This window comes from Rhinopithecus bieti, unplaced genomic scaffold (genome assembly GCF_001698545.2).
Source record: "Rhinopithecus bieti isolate Rb0 unplaced genomic scaffold, ASM169854v2 scaffold_23405, whole genome shotgun sequence".
NCBI classification, from domain to species: Eukaryota; Metazoa; Chordata; class Mammalia; order Primates; family Cercopithecidae; genus Rhinopithecus; species Rhinopithecus bieti.
In genome coordinates this window covers 2,815,274-2,833,107 of record NW_016811519.1, presented here as the reverse complement: position 1 = coordinate 2,833,107, position 17,834 = coordinate 2,815,274, and the positions used below count along the sequence as shown (strand labels likewise).

Sequence of the window (17,834 nt, the reverse complement as noted above, 5' to 3'; positions counted from 1 at the left end):
AACCTGACTAATTCCCACACCACTTTTCTGCAAAGATGGTGGAACCTGGACACTTTCTAACCAATGATATGGTTCATTTCACAAATAAAAATTTATTTCTAATACCTTTAGGCTCTTACAGACTCACTTATATAGACTTTTAGTAATGACATTTTAAGTGCTGTGGGATTTATTGCCAACTAGAGTTCTTGGTATGCCAGTTAACTGCCCCAGGAGTGTTAATTTATGTTTGAAGTACTTGGCATGCTTTCTGATTTCTTCTAGGATATAGATTAGACTTCACAGGTATGTGCATATCAACTGCGTATAGTGAAGTATTTGAAAGTGAATTCCATAGCTGTAGAGTCTGATTTTTGAATATAGATTGTAGGATATAGTTTCTTGAGTTTTTTTTTTTTTTTTTTTTTTAAACTGGCTCTCTACCTAAGACCGACCATGAAATTGGCAATGGAATATTTTGCTACTGAGACTTACTGTCTAATGTAGGGTTCTAAGAGGAAGTTGGTGGCAGGAGAAAGCCTTCTTTTTTATGTCACACCAGCAGGGGAATGCATAGCCGAGGTTGCTGCACTGCCTAACTCCAGAGGTGCAGCTCACTTTCTGATATATGTGTCTTAGGAATGGCCTGTTTGGGAGGAAATGAAAGGACAGTGGTATTTTCTATTGTTCCCTTCAAAATCATGTACATTCCTACTTCTGCATTGTTCCTTTTGCCATCGACTTTGTCTGAAATGACGTTCTCTGTATTTGCCCATATAGCTAAATCATGCTCATTCTTTAAGACCCAAATGTCTCCTTCTCTGGAAACTTTCCCTGGTTCATTGTATCTCTGATAATCTTGTCCTTTCTCCAAATTTGTGTACCATTTGTTACCTGAATTACTCATTTGATCCTTATCACCTACTGTGTTTTTTGGAACTTAATTCTATGTTTTAATCATGTCATATCTTATTTTGTACTGTAGATGCTGAAGAATTTTCTACATTTATTAATTCCAAAATGAGTGATGAAAATATGTCCAAGACACAAAAAGTTTATGACTCAGACTCTCAATCAGGTTCTAGTGCTAAAGAAAAGGACCGAGGAGCAAATTTGTGTGTAATGGATCATTTTATGAAAATCTTTTTATACTGCAGGAGAGCAATGGTAATGCAATCTTTCTTGTTTGCAGTGTTGTAGACCGAAATTTCAGCCCATGAACTCGGGCGTGTAAGATACACTGTGTTTATTTTCTTACTATACATAATTTTAGTTGTGACTTTGAGACCTCATCTTGCTGGGTGTAGCCTAAGTCACTTTTGAGGTGTACTTACAGTGATACTGAGGGCATGTGTTTTCCAGTTGTCAGGCAGAGCAGGGAAGCTTCTTTAGTCGTTGTCATCCATCCACCCAGAGCCCAGGTGGCCTTTGTCCCTGTTCATGCAGTTCCTATGAATATGCGTGCACCTCTCTGCCGAGACATGGGGTTCGCTCATAATGCAAGGGGTTCCTCTATGGGGACTTGATCTCTCTTGGGGGTACCATAGATCTCTCTCTTCTTTCTAGCACAGGGAAAGATCTTTCTAGGCTACAGGAGAACCCTGCCCCTGCCCCCGGTCTCCTTCTTCCCATCACTTCCATGTTCTCTCAGATACTTTTCTTTCTTTTTCTTTTTAAATATTATATGAGACATGATTAAACCCAGAATTGGAATTGTTAGCTACAGAGAAATCAGTTTCTTTTTTTCGTGGCAGGAAGGGCATATACTTTAAACTCCTCAAGAGGTAAGGAGAAATCTATCCTTTCTATATAAGAAAGGAAGACAGGTTCTCATATGCCCCATGGAGTGGACAGTGATTTTTACATAATGTAATGTAAACCTGGATCACCTGCTTTGACCATGAGCATTGAATCCTATCCTGGCCTCCAGCTTCAGGGCCCTGTAAGAGCTGGTCCTGAGCACCTTGCAGAGCTCAGCTCCTCTTGCTTTTGCTGTTGTTTAGCCCACTCCCATGGGTCAGCAGTCTTGAAAGCACTTAGTTTGTTCCATCCTCAGCCCTCAGTTTCACCTTGCTGTTCCCTGAGCCTCAAATGTTCTTCTCCACCCAACACCCTCACTGCCACTTTCACATGACTTGTTCAATATTCAGATGTTTGCTTAAATGCTACCTCATCAGAGAGGACTTCTTTCCTGACCACCTTGTCTAAAGCAAACTGTCTTGTCATGCTCTGTCAGGTTCAAACTCATTTCTGCTTTATTTTTCTTTATAAAACTTCTTATTGCTTGAAATTATGCTTTCATAGGTCTACTTTTCTAGTGTCTGTCTCCCGAAATGAACATAAGCAGCGTGAGGGCAGACCCAGTTTCCCTTGCTCGCTGCTGAATTCTCACACCTAGAACAATGGGATTTTTGGAGTCAGATGACTCCAAGTCACATGACCTTCAGCAAGTTATCAATGCTGAACCCATGGCTCCATTTCCTCATCTGTAAATTGGGTAAAATACTGGTACCTAGTGCGCACTTAACTTAAGGAAATTTTTGTTCGAATTAAATGAGAATGCATATAACGGTGTCTAACTCATATAAGTGACACTAACAAATGATGTTAATTATTTTACTATTGACGTATAATATTTGCAAAAGATGAAGTTTGTTCAGAGATCCCTAACTTTTGGAACTTTGAGGTCTTTTAAATTTTGTGTTTGTCATAGGTTCTTGCTCATCGTGGTGGCTATTGGACTCTGCTTCAGAACTGCTGTCGGGCCTTATGGAACTTTACTCAGGAACTACAAATACTTCTTAAACAGGCAGTGGATCTTGATAAAACATTTCCTATTAGCCAAGATGGTTTCCTCTGCACCTCTGTTTTACCATTCTATTTGGGAGCGGAATTACTTATTGACATGTTAATACAACTACAAAATACCAATTCTATTAAGGTAAGGACACTTTGGTAATTATTTTATTATGTTCAGTTAAAATATCATTGTACTGTGCATCTCAGTATAAGTAGAAACTGATATTTTTCTTGATTTCTCATTTGGTTTGTGTACATTTCATTTGCTTCTCATTATAATTTTGTTTACAATATATAACTCGCATTGATGTTAACTAACAATAGCTTAGCCTGAAACTCTAGTTTGTTATAGGGAAGGGAAAGTAACATTAACTGAACTCCAGCCCCTACATAAATTAGCCTTAATGCACTTAATCCTTATAACATTTTTTTGCCAGATAAAGAAATAGATTCCAAGGAAGATCACATAGCTTGAATAAAGATGTGATCGGTTGATCTTTATTCCACTGCTTCTCTGTCCTGTTCTATTGTTCTGGTCTGCTAGAATTTACAGCCATTTAAAATTTATCACACTGTAGTTTAAAGCATGGAAATAAAATAGAAGTAATATAAATAGAATGTAACCTAAACACATTGAAGATTAGTAAACACATACACACGATGCACCATGAGACTTACAACATTTCTAGAGGAAAATATTTGGCAATAGCAGAAAAGACAAAGAGGGCAAATTATTAAGGCTTTTACACTTTATATAAAGTGGCACAATATTAACTCTAAGTGATAAGGATATATTTGATGATCCCTTGAGTAACTAGTAAAAAGGAGATACAGCTGAAAAGTCAATGAAGTAAAAGGGAAGACTAAGTAATGCTCAATTAACTCAAAAGAAGGCAGGGAAGAAGGAACAGAAGAACACAAAACATGGGACAAAGAGAAAACAAGTAGAAAACATTCACTCTAACTTGATGATATCAATAACTATGTTTAATATAAGTGGGTTAAAGATGCCAAAAAAAGGGTAGAGATTGTCTGACTGGATAAAAAAGCAAGACACATGTACCTGTCTACTAAGAGAAGCACTCTGAATATAAATAAACAGATAGATTGAAAATAAAAGTATGGAAAGAGATATACCATGAAAACAGTAAAGATAAAAAAGCTGATGAGTCTATATTATTAGACAAGATAATATAAATCAAGGAGCAAATGAGAGATAAAGAGGGACATTTAGTGTTAAGAAGAGCATCGATTAATCAGGAAAACATACCAATCATAAATATGTATGCATCTGATAAGAAAAATTCAAAATGCATTCTGGACATCCAAAGCTTGAAGAACTTCCTGGATGATAAACACATTGATGTGTCAGGAGGGTGACATGCACTGATTCCACAGGGAGAGGGCATGGAAGCTCTGTGTCAGGGACCCTCTCAGACTTCACCCCATGTACCTCTTCACTAGGCTGTTCCTGAGTTTTCTTTATAATAAAACTGTAATTTAAGTACAGTGCTTTCAGTGAGTTCTGTGAGTCATTCTAGTGAATTATCAACTTGAAGGGGCTATGGAAATCCATGAATTTATAGCTGGTCTGTCAGAAGATTAGGTGACCTGAGACTTGTGGCTGGTATCTGAAGTGAGGGCAGTCTTATGGAAGCTGGAGCCCTTAAACCTGTGGAGTCTGATGCTAACTCTGGGTAGTTAATGTGAAAACTGTGGTACAGTAAACCCAGGTGGAATGGAAACAGAGCACAAGTGCACGTGGTGTGTTCACCGAGATGCGTCATATGCAGAGGCAAAAATAAGTCTTCAAAAATGTAAGACTGAACTCTTGAAGAGTATGTTCTTTGACCATTACAGAATTAAATTATAAATGGATTGCCATAATATAGGAAGAAAAATCTCCAATTATCTGGAAATTAAATAATACAATTCCAAATATCCCGTGAGTCAAAGAAGAAAACACAAGAGAAATTAAAGAATATTTGAAACTAATAATAACACATCAAAATGTATGGCATTCAAATGAAGCAGGGCATAGAGGGAAATTTATAGCTTTAAATGCTTAATAACATATAACATCAATTATCTAAGTGTTTATATGTAGAAAAGAAGAGTGAATTAAAGCTAAACTAAATAAAGAGAAGGAAGGAAATAATAAAAAGAAATAAAGGAATTTATAAGAGCAGAAATCAATTAGATAAATATAAAGCAAAAACAATAAAGTCAAAATTTGATCTTTTAAATTTTAAATTATTAAATCTGGTGTACTCAGAAATACTGATGAAGAACAAAAGTGAGAAAAGCACAAATTACTCATATTAGTAGTGGAGGAGGGATATAACTACAAATCCTATACATATTAAAAAAAGGAAATATCAATTTTTGTTAACAAATTTGATAGGTGAAATGGACATGTTTATTGGAAAGCACAACTTAATCTGATACAAGAAGAAACAGAAAATATGAATTGCCCTAAATATACTATAACAAACTTGACTTCATAATCAGAAACCTTCACATAAAGAAAATTCCAGACCCACAATATTTCTCTGGAAAATTTGAGCAAACACACGTGGAAGAAATAATAAATTTTATACCAATGATTTTTATTTGTGAAAATTTATGGGGTATATGAGAAAACTTGTTACATGTCTACAATGTGTTGTGATCAAGCCAGGGTATTCAGGGTGTCCATCACCCAAGTACAGTACATTTTTGTAAAGTACAGTCATCCTCATCTATCAAACATTGCATTTATTCCTTTTATCTTACTGCTCCTTTAACTCACTTGTCTTCATCCTCTCCTCTCACCTTTAGCCCCCACCCTTCCCAGTCTTTGTTATCTACCTTTTCAGTGTTAACTTCCATATGCTTACATTTTTTTAGCTGCCACATATAAGTGAGAGCATGCAATATTTGTCTTTTTGTGTCTGGCTTATTTCACTTAATTTTTTTTTTTATTTTTTAGAAATGAGACCAGCTTAACCCTAACAGATATCAACTAGAAAAGTGTGAACTAATATCCCTCATGAACATAGACACAAAACTTTTAAATGAAATGTCAGCAAATCAATTGTAGCAATATATAGAATATGCAAAGGACGATATAATATATAAAATATATGCAAATGATGATCAAGTAGGGTTTATCCCAGAAATTAAGGCTAACATTTGAAAATCAATCAGGCCAGATGTGGTGGCTCATGCCTGTAATCCCAGCATTTTGGGAGGCCAAGGCAGGCAGATCACCTTTGGTCAGGAGTTCGAGATCAACCTGACCGACATTCTTTTTTTTTTTTTTTTTTTTTTTTTTTAAACTGTAGGCTTTATTGAGCAGAGAGTGAAAGTACAAATCTTCTGCAGCGTGTAAGGGGTCCTGAATGGGTAGCCAGAGTTAGATTATACGATTGCCTTTTAAACTCTTTAAAGCGGGAAATACATGCAGCAGGAAGATGTTACCAGAATGAGAAACAAAGGCAGTAAATTATTTTGTGACATGTCTTAGATTTTGAGGAAAACCGGAATTGCAACTTAGGTTTTATCTACTTTATAACCTTGCAGCGGCATGGCAAAGGAGACAGGATCTTACAGGACTGTACAAAGTATGTTTGCAAGAAATTGAAATTGGGAGTATAGATAAGGTCCGCTGGTCACAGAAAAATGGGCAGTTAACATTCCTATTACTTTAGTTTCAGGGGAGGGGGAAGGGAGAGAGGGAGAGAGGACACAGGGAAACTTACAGCAAAATTTTTGCTGTTTATAGCTTTCTTGGGGAAGAAAACACATGCACACATCCTGGTGTTAGGAATATTTTAAGCATATATCTTCAATATTATTCATCCAGGACTGAAGTAAGTCGTGATGCAGGAAATGAGTGAGTTTCACAGCTTTCTGAGCCCCTCCTCGACCCAGGAAGCCCAGCTGGCACCTCCTCTCAGTCCCCCCTCTAAACAGGACTCCCAACTGCTGTTGGGAACTGGGCGGCACAGCCTGACCAACATTCTGAAACCTTGACTCTACTGAAAATACAAAATTAGCCGGGCATGGTAGTGCATGCCTGTATTCCCAGCTACTCAGGAGGCTGAGGTAGGAGAATCACTTGAACCTAGGAGGCAGAGGTTGCAATGAGCCAAGATCACGCCATTGCACTCCAGCCTGGGCAACAAGAGTGAACCTCCATCTAAAAAAAAAATTAATCAATATAATTCACCATATTAACAGGTGATATGGTTTGGCTGTGTCCCCACCCAAATTTTATCTTGAATTCCCACGTGTTATGGGAGGGACCTGGTGGGAGGTAATTGAATCTTTCCCATGCTGTTCTCGTGATAGTGAATAAGTCTTGTGGGATCTGATGGTTCTATAAGGGGGAGTCTCCCTGCACAAGCTCTTTCTCTTTGCCTGCTGCCATCCATGTAAGATGTGACTTGCTCCTCCCTGCCTTCTGCCATGATTGTGAGGCCTCCCTAGCCATGTGTGAATATGTCTTTATCAGCAGTGTGAAAATGGAGCAATACAACAGGATAAAGGAGAAAAAAATATGGCCTTTGATGTAGATGCGTCAAAAGCATTTGCAGAATTTAGTGTCCATTCATGTTAAAATATCTCAGCAAACGAGGAATGGATAATTCTTTCAAACTGAAAAAAGAGTATCTACAGATAACATAATGCTTAATGGTGAAATATTATGAACTTCTTTGTAAGAATGGGAACAAAGCAAGGACGTCGGCTCATAGCATTTTTATTCAACATCATGCCAGAAATCCTGGCCAGTGCGAATAGGCAAGATAAAGAAACAGAAGGCACACAGATTAGAAAGGAAGAAATACAACTGTTTTTGTTTGTGGATAACATAATTTTTTACATAGAGAATTCTAACTCTTCAGTGTTCTACAAAGCAATGATTAGAACTAAAAAAGTAGGATATAAGGTCAATATACAAAAATAAATTGTATTTCTGTATACTAGCAGAAAATGAGAAAATGAAAACTTAAAAACAATTTCATTTAAAATATCATCCAAAATATCAATATCTAGAAATATGTATAATTTACACAATATTTCTACATTGAAAGCTATAAGACATTACAAAAAATTAAAGAAGACTTAAATAAATGAAGAGACATATATTAATATCAATAAATCTATTATTCCCAATTTGATTTGTCAATTCAGTGAAATCTCAATGAAAATCCCAATAGGCATTCTTTGGTGTATAAATTGACAATTCATTTTAAAATTTATAAGCAAATGCAAAAAAATGTGAATGGCCAAAAAAAATTTTTAAAAGAACAAATTTGGAGGACTCACTATATATATATGATATCAAGGCATACTAAAGCTACAGTAATTAAGAGAGTATGATACTGTCCTAAAGAGAGAAATATATCAATGCAACAAATAGAGAATCTGAAAATAGACCCATACATACGATTTTTTTCCACCAAAGAAGTCAAAGCAGTTCAGAGGTTTCAAAAAGAAATGTCAACTCTAGGACCTAGACTGTTGTTGCCTTTAAAAACCATTTATCACTAAAGGAAACAGGACTTCTTTGGGAAAAAAAATGCTTGACTACCTTACCTCCTGTATGAACTATATCTGAGGGTGACCAAATAGTTGATGAAGGGGAATTTTTCTTTACAAAAGTATCCAAGTAATAAATGAAGAAAGGATGTTGGAATTAGAATTATTAGGTTTCTGTGATTCTTAATGAATGAATTGGAGGATCACGAGCACCTTATGGAGTATACTTGCAAAAAACAGAAATCTAACTGGAATCAGATAGAATATTTACATTTATCCCACAATTTGTAGAAAATACAGTGGACAGAAGAACATTTTAAATGAAATTATGGTAATATCCTCAGTAAAATTCAGACTGTGGGAACTCTACAGGAAAACAATCAAATTTTTTTAACAAAAAATTTTAATAAAGGAGGAGATGAAATCTATAAATTAAAAAAGACAAGAGATATAACCAATTGCAATGTTTGGACCTTATTTTAATCAAACTAACACATACAGTTAAAAAAATAAAGCTGCAAGGCAATAAGGAAAATAGAAACACTCTTCAGTGTAATTATTCAATAATGATTTAAAGGAACTTCTGCTAATGTCTTTTTTTAGGTAGGATTATAGTATTGTGGTTATGTTTTGTAAAACTAATTTTACTTTTTTAGAGATGCATACTAAAATATTAATAGATTAATTCATATAATTTTGGGGATATAATTCAAAATAATGGGGTAAGTGGGTGTGTCCTAAGAGTTGATAATTATTGCAGCTGGTGGTGGGCACACGGGTTTCATTATATTACTTTCCCTACTTCTGTAAGTGTTGGGAATTTTCTCTAATAAAAAGTTTTTAAAAAATCACACATGGCCCATACAAAATCTTCAAAATTTTAAAAGAGTCTGGCCTTGTCTGTGCCAGAATCCTCAATCTCCATATGCTATTTTGATCTCCAAGTATCAGTCTTGTTTATTTCTTCTCAGTGTTGTTTATTTCTCAATATTGCCAAATTTAGGAGGTCAATAGATAATTCTCTTCCCCCCCGCCCCCTTTTGGATTGCGATCAACTGAGAGATAGGTGCTGAACAAGACAATTGAGATAAAATATCAGCTTTTTGTTTTGTTTTGTTTTGACTGTGTTTCACTCTTGTTGCCCAGGCTGGAATGCAATGGCTCAGTCTTGGCTCACCACAACCTCTGCCTCCCGGGTTCAGGCGATTCTCTTGCCTCAGCCTCCTGAGTAGCTGGGATTACAGGCATGCGCCACCACGCCCTGCTAATTTTGTATTTTTAGTAGAGACAGGGTTTCTCCATGTTGGTCAGGCTGGTCTTGAACTCCCGACCTCAGTTGATCTGCCCGCCTCGGCCTGCCAAAATGCTGGGATTACAGGCGTGAGCCACCATGCCTGGCCCTCAGCTTCGTTGTTGATAAACACTATATGAGATAATGTAATAACTACAGAGGACTTCCCTGTCCTTCATCCCAGAAATAAAGCATAGGCATGACTGACTGATAGCAGGTCTGTGCTCCTAGAAGACTTACTGTAGAATCAGTGAATTACAAGTATTGAACTCATAGCATAAATAAAATGTCAACTACTTTCTAAAAGTATGTCCCATGTGCTGGGCACGATGCTGAGGAAGCAAATTCATGTAAGTCACTGGTGCTATACCTGCTATTCATACCTACACAGCCTGACTTCAGGTATGCATACTTCATTTCACGGCCAGATGACTTACAAAGTCTCTTCTAACTTCCAAGACTACAGCTCTTGTTAGAGGGGATGTTTATCCTTTACTTTTGTTGATACTTCCCACCCGTGTATATAGGTTACTTTTAATGGTATTATTGGGATGGGAAGGCTGGACTCGAGTTACCCAACTGTTTTGGGCTATAATCTGGCCCTTATATGGATCTAAGAGGCTTTGTTTTACCTTATTAATCTCCAGAGGTCTACATAAATGTGTTAGGAACTCATAGGACATGAACACGATTGTTACATAGTAACTCTTTAGTCAAAAAGAGGGTCTCCTTGATGCTTTCATCCTCCATAGGTGTGACATTTGCATCTAGGAATGGACATATTATTGTATAAATTTATGAATGTAACCAATGTATATTAGGGGACTTTGTTATGTGTTTATACTAAAGTCTGTTTTTTCCTAAAAATCTTACCATAGTTGATTTCATATCCTTACTTAAATGGATAGTGACTGTATACCAAGAACTATAGACGGTAATCTGTGTTGTCCAATATGGTAAACATTAGCCATATGTGGCTATTTAAATTTAAACTTGAATTAATTAAAATTAAATGAAATTAAAAATTCAGTTGCACTAATCACATTTCGAAAGCTTGGTAGCTGCAGGTGTCTAGTGGCTATAGGGAACGATAATGAACAGCACAAATATATAGCACATTTCCATCATCACAGCAAGCTTTGTTGGATAATACTGTATCAAATTATCAAGCTTTGCCTTGCATGAGAAAAATATTTTTTCTTTTCAGTTGAGTTCTTTTCCATGTTACATTTTTATCACATTCAGTTTTCAGAAAAAATATGGAGTAAAATCTGAAATTACACATTTTTTTTTTCACTGTGCTACTTGCAGCCTATTGAAGAGAAAGGAGAATTCAGTGTTCCAAGTTGTTATGGGAATATTAAAAATGATAACGGTGGTTCTAGTCTTACTTTTGAGCATCCTTTGGATGATGTAAATGTGGTTGATTTGAAATGGATCCACGACTTTGTATTAAAATCTCTGGAAGTTTTATATCAAGTGGAAAAATGGGAAACACTAGTATCGCTTGCCATTCAGTTCAATACGGTTTCACAGTAAGTACTCATCTAAGGACAATTAAAAGTAACAGACTTCATTGAAAAAGAAAAGTCTTTTAACTAATGTTTTCTTTTTAATGTATTCTTTTCCCCTGTCTAGTGAGAGGTATACAGAACAAGTGACACCACTCCTGGTGTATGCACAGCGCCAGCTTCTGCTGAGAATACACAAGTTCAAGGGCCCAGATATTACCCAGCAACCTTGTGCAAGGTATGAGGCTGAATATGGAGAGAAGGTAAGTTTAAGTTAGTTCTATTATTCATGCTGTTGTGATTTCTAATTAGTCCACATACAAAGTACGAGGATTTAGAAATCAGATAAATCTTATTATTTCTGCTTTAGTGTTTCTACTTACTGGCATTTATCATTCAAATCAACAAACATTGTTGAGAGCCTGCAATCAAGGCAAACAGTAGTTCCCTTTCCACAATAAGTTCATATCAGGCCAAGACTAATTTAGCCATAAAGCACAATGGGGATGGAGTCTAGAGCCCATGATACTTTTGTAATGTTTTTGTTTTTGCTTTTTTTTTCAGACTGAGTCTTGCTCTGTCACCCAGGCTGGAGTGTAGTGGCATAATCTCAGCTCACTGCAACCTCCACCTCTTCCTTAGTGTGTTAATTCAGTCTGTGGCTCTAAGTACATCTCTATGATGATGACTTTTAAAATTACATCTCCACTGTAGATCTTTTTCCTAAATTTCGTGTTGATATATCTAACTGCCTGTATCAGCCGGGTTCAATCAGAGGAGCAAAACTTCTAAAGACAGGTCTATTTTATCTCTGGAGGGGAAGAAATAAATTCAGTGTCTCCCACTATGCCCTCACAACATGATTCTGACACCAGATGTGTGGGGATTTCTCCCCACCACTAAGCAGGAAACCAGTTCTGCAGTGGACACCTGCTTGGTGTCTTTCTTTTTTTGAAATTGTTTCACTCTTGTTGCCCAGGCTGGAGTGCAATGGGCACGGTCTTGGCTCACTGCAACCTCCGCCTCCCGGGTTTCTGGGTGTCTTTTAATTCAGTTTCTACACAGTCTACCTGGAGATAGCATCAGATCCCAGAGGCTGGGGGTTCTGCCCCGATTTCCAATGTTGATCTCAACACCTCCTGGGTTCAAGTGATTCTCCTGCCTCAACCTTCTGAGTAGCCTGCCATCATGCCTGGCTAATTTTTGTATTTTTAGTAGAGATGAGGTTTCACCATGTTGGCCAGGCTGGTCTTGAACTGCTGACCTCAAGTGATCCTCCCACCTCAGCCTCCCAAAATGCTGGGATTACAGGCGTGAGCCCCTGTAATCTAGAGTCCACAATGCTTTCAGGGGCCCACTAAATGTATTAATTTCTTTTAAAATAAGAAGAAAAAAATAACTTTCAGGGCAAAGAAAGTGTTTGAATTTCTACTTTCATATTCTTGTATTTATATCAACACAATTATAAAATACCATTTTTAATATTTTTCAATGGAGAAACAGACTCACGAAGGCAAAAGTACCCAGGGCCCTTGAAAGTCATGGTATATCTTGAATCTGGCAGAGAAAAGAGATAAAAACATTCTTCCATTGACTAATTTAACAAAGTACGTTGACTACCCAGTCAGACCCATTGCACATGGTTGTACTGTGTGTGACCTGCCCAAGGGCCCCTGGCATATGTGGGGCCTGAAATCCAACCCCTCCTTGCCACACCGGCCTATGTGCTTGAGGTGTTGCATCCAGCCAGCAAGGGCTCCGTTTTCTTCTTCTCACAAAGGTTCCTTGTGGCCCAGTGGTAGCCTTGCCTCCTGCATATTCTATGTGGTGAGAATACAGTTCTGAGTTCCTGCTTCATAAAGTTTAATTTCAGAGGGTTAGAAATAGGGCCAGAAAATCAACATGTAAACAGATGAGTAGAAAGACTTATAATCATTATAAGGTCTCTGAAGAAAATAAGTCAATGGACTAGAGATGAACTGGGTGAGAGGTGCTAACTTTAGTAAGGATGATCTAGAAGACCTCTTGGAGATGATGGCATTTGATGAGAGGGGCCAGCTGTACAATGATCTAGGGAAAGAGCATTGTAGCCCAAGAGAAGAAGAATGGCCCATGCTCTGGAGTGGGACAGAAAGAAGGCCTGTAGCAAACAAGGGGCATGGGAAAAAGAAGAGGCTGCTCCTTCCAAGGATTTTTTGTTGCTGCTTCCTCTTCTCCCCAATGTCCCAATGTGAGTGTGCCCGAAGACTGTGTTCTTGGACTCCTTGTCTTCTCCATCCACATACTCTCCCATAGTGAGTTAATTCAGTCTGTGTGTCTAAGTACCATCTCTGTGATGATGAATTTTGAAATTACATCTGCACTCTAAACCTTTCTCCTGAATTTTGTGTTGATATATCTAACTGCCTCTATCAGCCAAAGTTCAACCAGAAGAGCAAAACTAGTAAGACAGGTCTATCTTATCTAGATAGAATCTAGGGGAAAAAATAAACTCAGTGTCTCCCACTATGTTCTTACAACATGATGCTGACACCAGATGTGTGGGGATTTCTTCCCACCACTAAGCAAGAAATCAGTTCTGCAGTGGACACCAGCTGGGTGTCTTTCAATTCAATTTCCATACAATCTACATGGAGATAGCATCAGATCCCAGAGGTTGGGAGCTCTGTTCTGACTTCCAATGTCGATCTCAAGTCCCAGGTTGTGACCTGTGCTTCTGACTGACAGGCGACAAATTAGGGTTCCCATGACCCACTCCTTGGGTTCGATTAATTTGCTAGAGTGACTCTCGGAACTCAGAGAAACACTTGCTTACATTCACCAGTTTATTATAAAGAAAATTACAAAAGATACAGATGAAGAGATGCATAGGCTGAGGCAGAGGGGAAGGGGCACAGAGCTTTCACAGATCCACCACCTTCCAGGAACCTCCACGTGTTCAGCTATTCAGAAGCTCCCTAAACCCAGTCCTTTGTTTTTTTTTTAATGGAATTTCATTATGAAAGCATAATTGATTAAATCATTGGCCATTGACGATCAACTTAACCCACCCTTCTCTTCTTTGCAGAGGTTGGGAAATAGGGCTGAAAGTTCTTATCCTGCCGTGGTCTTTCTGGTGAGCAGCCCCTATCCTGAAGCTACTTAGGGGCTGCCAGCCATCAATCAACTTATTAGCATACAAAAATATACCACTTTGGAGATTCCAAGGATTTTAGGAGTTGTATGTCAAGAAACAGGGACAAGACCAAATATATATTTTACAGTATCACATCTGTCTAGGTAGCTAGCTGGCTATCCATCAAAGGATTTACTATAAGAATTTGGCTCATATGATTGTGGAGGCCATCTAAGCAAGCTTCAAATCCATAGGGCAGGCAATCAGGATCATGAGCAGGAAGGAACCCCAGATGGACAGAGGCTGTTACTCATAGGCGGTCAGTGAGGGAAGATCCAGCCAGGAGAGGACAGTTGTAGAAGCAGCTGCTACTGGTGTTTGAAGTCCTGGAGACTGTGGGCATGTCAGACTCATCTGCTTAGGTCAGGTCCACTGAGAGTAATCTCCCTTGTTTAAAGTCAATTTAATTAGTATCTTCAAAAATCCCTTCACAGTAGCACCTAGTTTGATTGAATAACTGGGGTGAAGTGTGTGTATGCCAGAAAGTGGATGCTTCCCTCTCTTTCCTCCTCATAGTTTATCTGAAACCAAGTTGATCCATGAAACTTGGCCAATCAACATCATTTCTTAGATGAGGAATACACTTCTTAAATTTAACACATCTCAAACAAGCCTGTTCTGCTAAGTCTTCTTCAAGGACAAGCCCCCTGTCCTGGCTGCCAGCCACCTTGGAGACATCCCTGCCTTCTCTCTTGTGCTCACACCACCTTCCAACTGGTAACCAAAAGCTCTACCCTCAAAATACAATCCAAATTGGAGCACTGCTCACTACCTCCAACACTGACTCTTTAATATACTATGGAATGTACCTCACTATTTGTTTATTATCCAGGACCTTGTTGTATTTGCTTGGGTTAATGCAGTGACTTCCTAATCACCCTGCAACCCCACTTTCAGCCTAGAATATATTCTTTTTGTTGTTGTCGTTTTGAGATGGAGTCTCAGTCTGTCCCCAGGCTGGAGTGTAGTGAGCGATCTCGCCTCGCTGCAACCTCTGCCTCCCAGGTTGAAGTGATTTTCATGCCTCTGCTTCCTGAGTACCAGGGATTACAGGTGGGAGCCACCATACCTGGCTGATTTTTGTGTTTTTAGTAGAGATGGGGTTTCACCATGTTGACCAGGTTAGTCTCGAACTCCTGACCTCAGGTGATCCACCTGCCTTGGCCTCCCAGAGTGCTGGGATTACAGGTGTGAACCACCACACCCAGCCTGTAATCTATTCTTAATGCAGCAGATACAATGACCTTTTAAACCCCAAGTCAGGTCCTGTCACACCTCTATTTAAAACCCTGTGGTGGCTTCCCACCCTATTTAGAGTAAAGTGAACATCTTTGTCATGATCTTAATATAATACATCCTATATGACATATCCCCCTGATCTCTCCAGTAACTCCTATTACTCCCCAGCAGGTTTTTTACCACACTGTTGCATAAGGTGTTCTTGTCTCAGGGTCTTTGCATTTGCTGTTGCCCCTGCTTGGAGTGCTGCTCCCCAAACATCCACATTGAATCCCTCACCTTTTCCCAATCTTTGCTAAATTTTACATTCTCTGTGAGGCCTTTCCGTACTACTCTATTTACAACTATGTACCTTTTTGCTCTATGTCTCTCTAGATCATTTGTAATTATTTAATATATAATGTACCACACTATTTGTTTATTATCTCTCTTCTCCCACTAAGATGTTTCACAAGAGTTAGAGTTTTTGTTTATTTTGTTCTCTGCTACATCATCCCTTCTTCTTGTCCCAGTGTTTGGCACATAATAGGTGTTCAGTAAAGATCCGTTTAATGAACCCGGAGAAATAGAAAAGATTAGATCAAGTGGGGCCTTATGAGGTTGTGGGAAGGAATTTGTATTTTATTAGGCTGCATTTACGTCTCATTATAAAAGTACTACCCACAGAGGACAATAAAGAAGAAGCATCTATATCAGACTGGGGTTCCAGGAGGGCTGCATTTAGAGTGATAGGTTAGTTCAAGGGATGGGAGTGAAGAAATGGAGAGAAGAGGGTCTTGGGCCCTTTAAAATATTTTTTTCTCTTTAAAACTTTTCTGTTTTCTGATATTTTATTATCTTAGGACTCATACATCTGTTAGAAAATAAATTATCAAAATACTACAGAGGAAGTTAGTTCTGAAAAACTTCACCAGGGAAATTAAAATTGCATTAATTATAAGTAGGGTGGAAAAATCTGCCATTGGGAAAGCAGATTATATTTTAACTTATATAATGGAAGATATATTTAGACCAGTGAATTTATAGAATATTAGAAAATCATATTCTAATTGCTCTACATAATTTGCCTAACGTTCTTCCAGCTGTGCTGTACAAAAGAAATACAAAAATTATGGAGCTGCTTTTTTTCATGAAAGTTCTCATGATTAGATGCTATTCTGCCAGCTTTTACTTGTAGCATTGTTATATATCTCTTTATTCTGATAAATAAAAAGTGAGAGAAACATTTCAAGTAAGCCAAATTTTTAACTATAAATACCCGACTAATATTTGTTTTCATCTTTCTTTTTAAAGATAACCTGCCGAAATTTCGTTGGGAAGCAGCTTAAGATTAATTCTTCAACCACTGAAGAAACAAGCAACTGCACAGATTTACTAAAAATGCTTATCTCTTCAGGTCAGAACCAGTCTTAGCTTGAAGGTTTATTTTCTCTAAATCAAGATTTGCCATTGTGTTCTGCATGTCAAACCTTCCATAATTAGTATGTTTGTAAAAATTTCTTTTGCAGGTTTAGTTGACTGAAAATAATGCATTTGATTTTGCCATCTTATGTTGCTATAAATGTTACTTAAGGGGATTAAAACACATTTTGTTTATTTTATTTTAAACTTTTAAGTTCAGGGGTCCATGTGCGGGTGAAAGTTTACATAGGTAAACTTGTGTCATGGGGGCTTTCTGTACAGATTATTTCATCACCCAGCTGTTAAGCCTAGGACCCATTAGTGGTTTTTCCTGATCTTCTCCATCTTCTTCACCCTCTGATAGGCCTTCTATGTGTCCATGTGTTCTTATTATTTAGCTCCTACTTATAAGTTAGAACATGTGGTATTTGGTTTTCTGTTCCTGCATTCATTTCCTAAGGATAATGGCCTCCAGCTCCATCCATGTTCCCGCAAAGGACATCATCTCATTCTTTTTTATGGCTGCATAGTATTCCATGGTATATATGTCCCACATTTTCTTTATCCAGCCTATCATTGATGGGCATTTAGGTTCATTCCACTTCTTTGCTAATTGCTCTACATAACTTGTCTAATGTTCTTCCAGCTGTGCTCTACAAAGAACATATGTGTGCATGTGTCTTTATAATAGAACAATTTATATTCCTTTGTAGAGATATATATATATATCCTGTAGTGGGATTGCTAGGTCAAATGGTATTTCTGTCTTTAGGTCTTTGAGGAATTGCATCACTGTTTTCCATAATGGTTGAACTAATTTACACTCCCACTAACAGTTTATAAGTGTTCCTTTTTCTCCATAACCTTGCCAGCATCTTTTTTTTTTTTTTTTTTTTTTTTTTTTTTTTTTTTT

At 37.8% G+C, this 17,834-nt stretch overlaps 1 protein-coding gene across 1 annotated transcript in view; it reads left to right on the top strand.

The window, feature by feature from the left end:
* Positions 1 to 17,834, top strand: part of CFAP54 (cilia and flagella associated protein 54) — a 374,000-nt gene that overhangs the window by 150,061 nt on the left and 206,105 nt on the right. Inside the window, 5 exon segments of the mRNA XM_017893969.1 lie at positions 965 to 1,146; positions 2,693 to 2,920; positions 10,907 to 11,130; positions 11,234 to 11,369; positions 16,814 to 16,916. Coding sequence (XP_017749458.1) covers positions 965 to 1,146; positions 2,693 to 2,920; positions 10,907 to 11,130; positions 11,234 to 11,369; positions 16,814 to 16,916 — 873 coding nt within the window.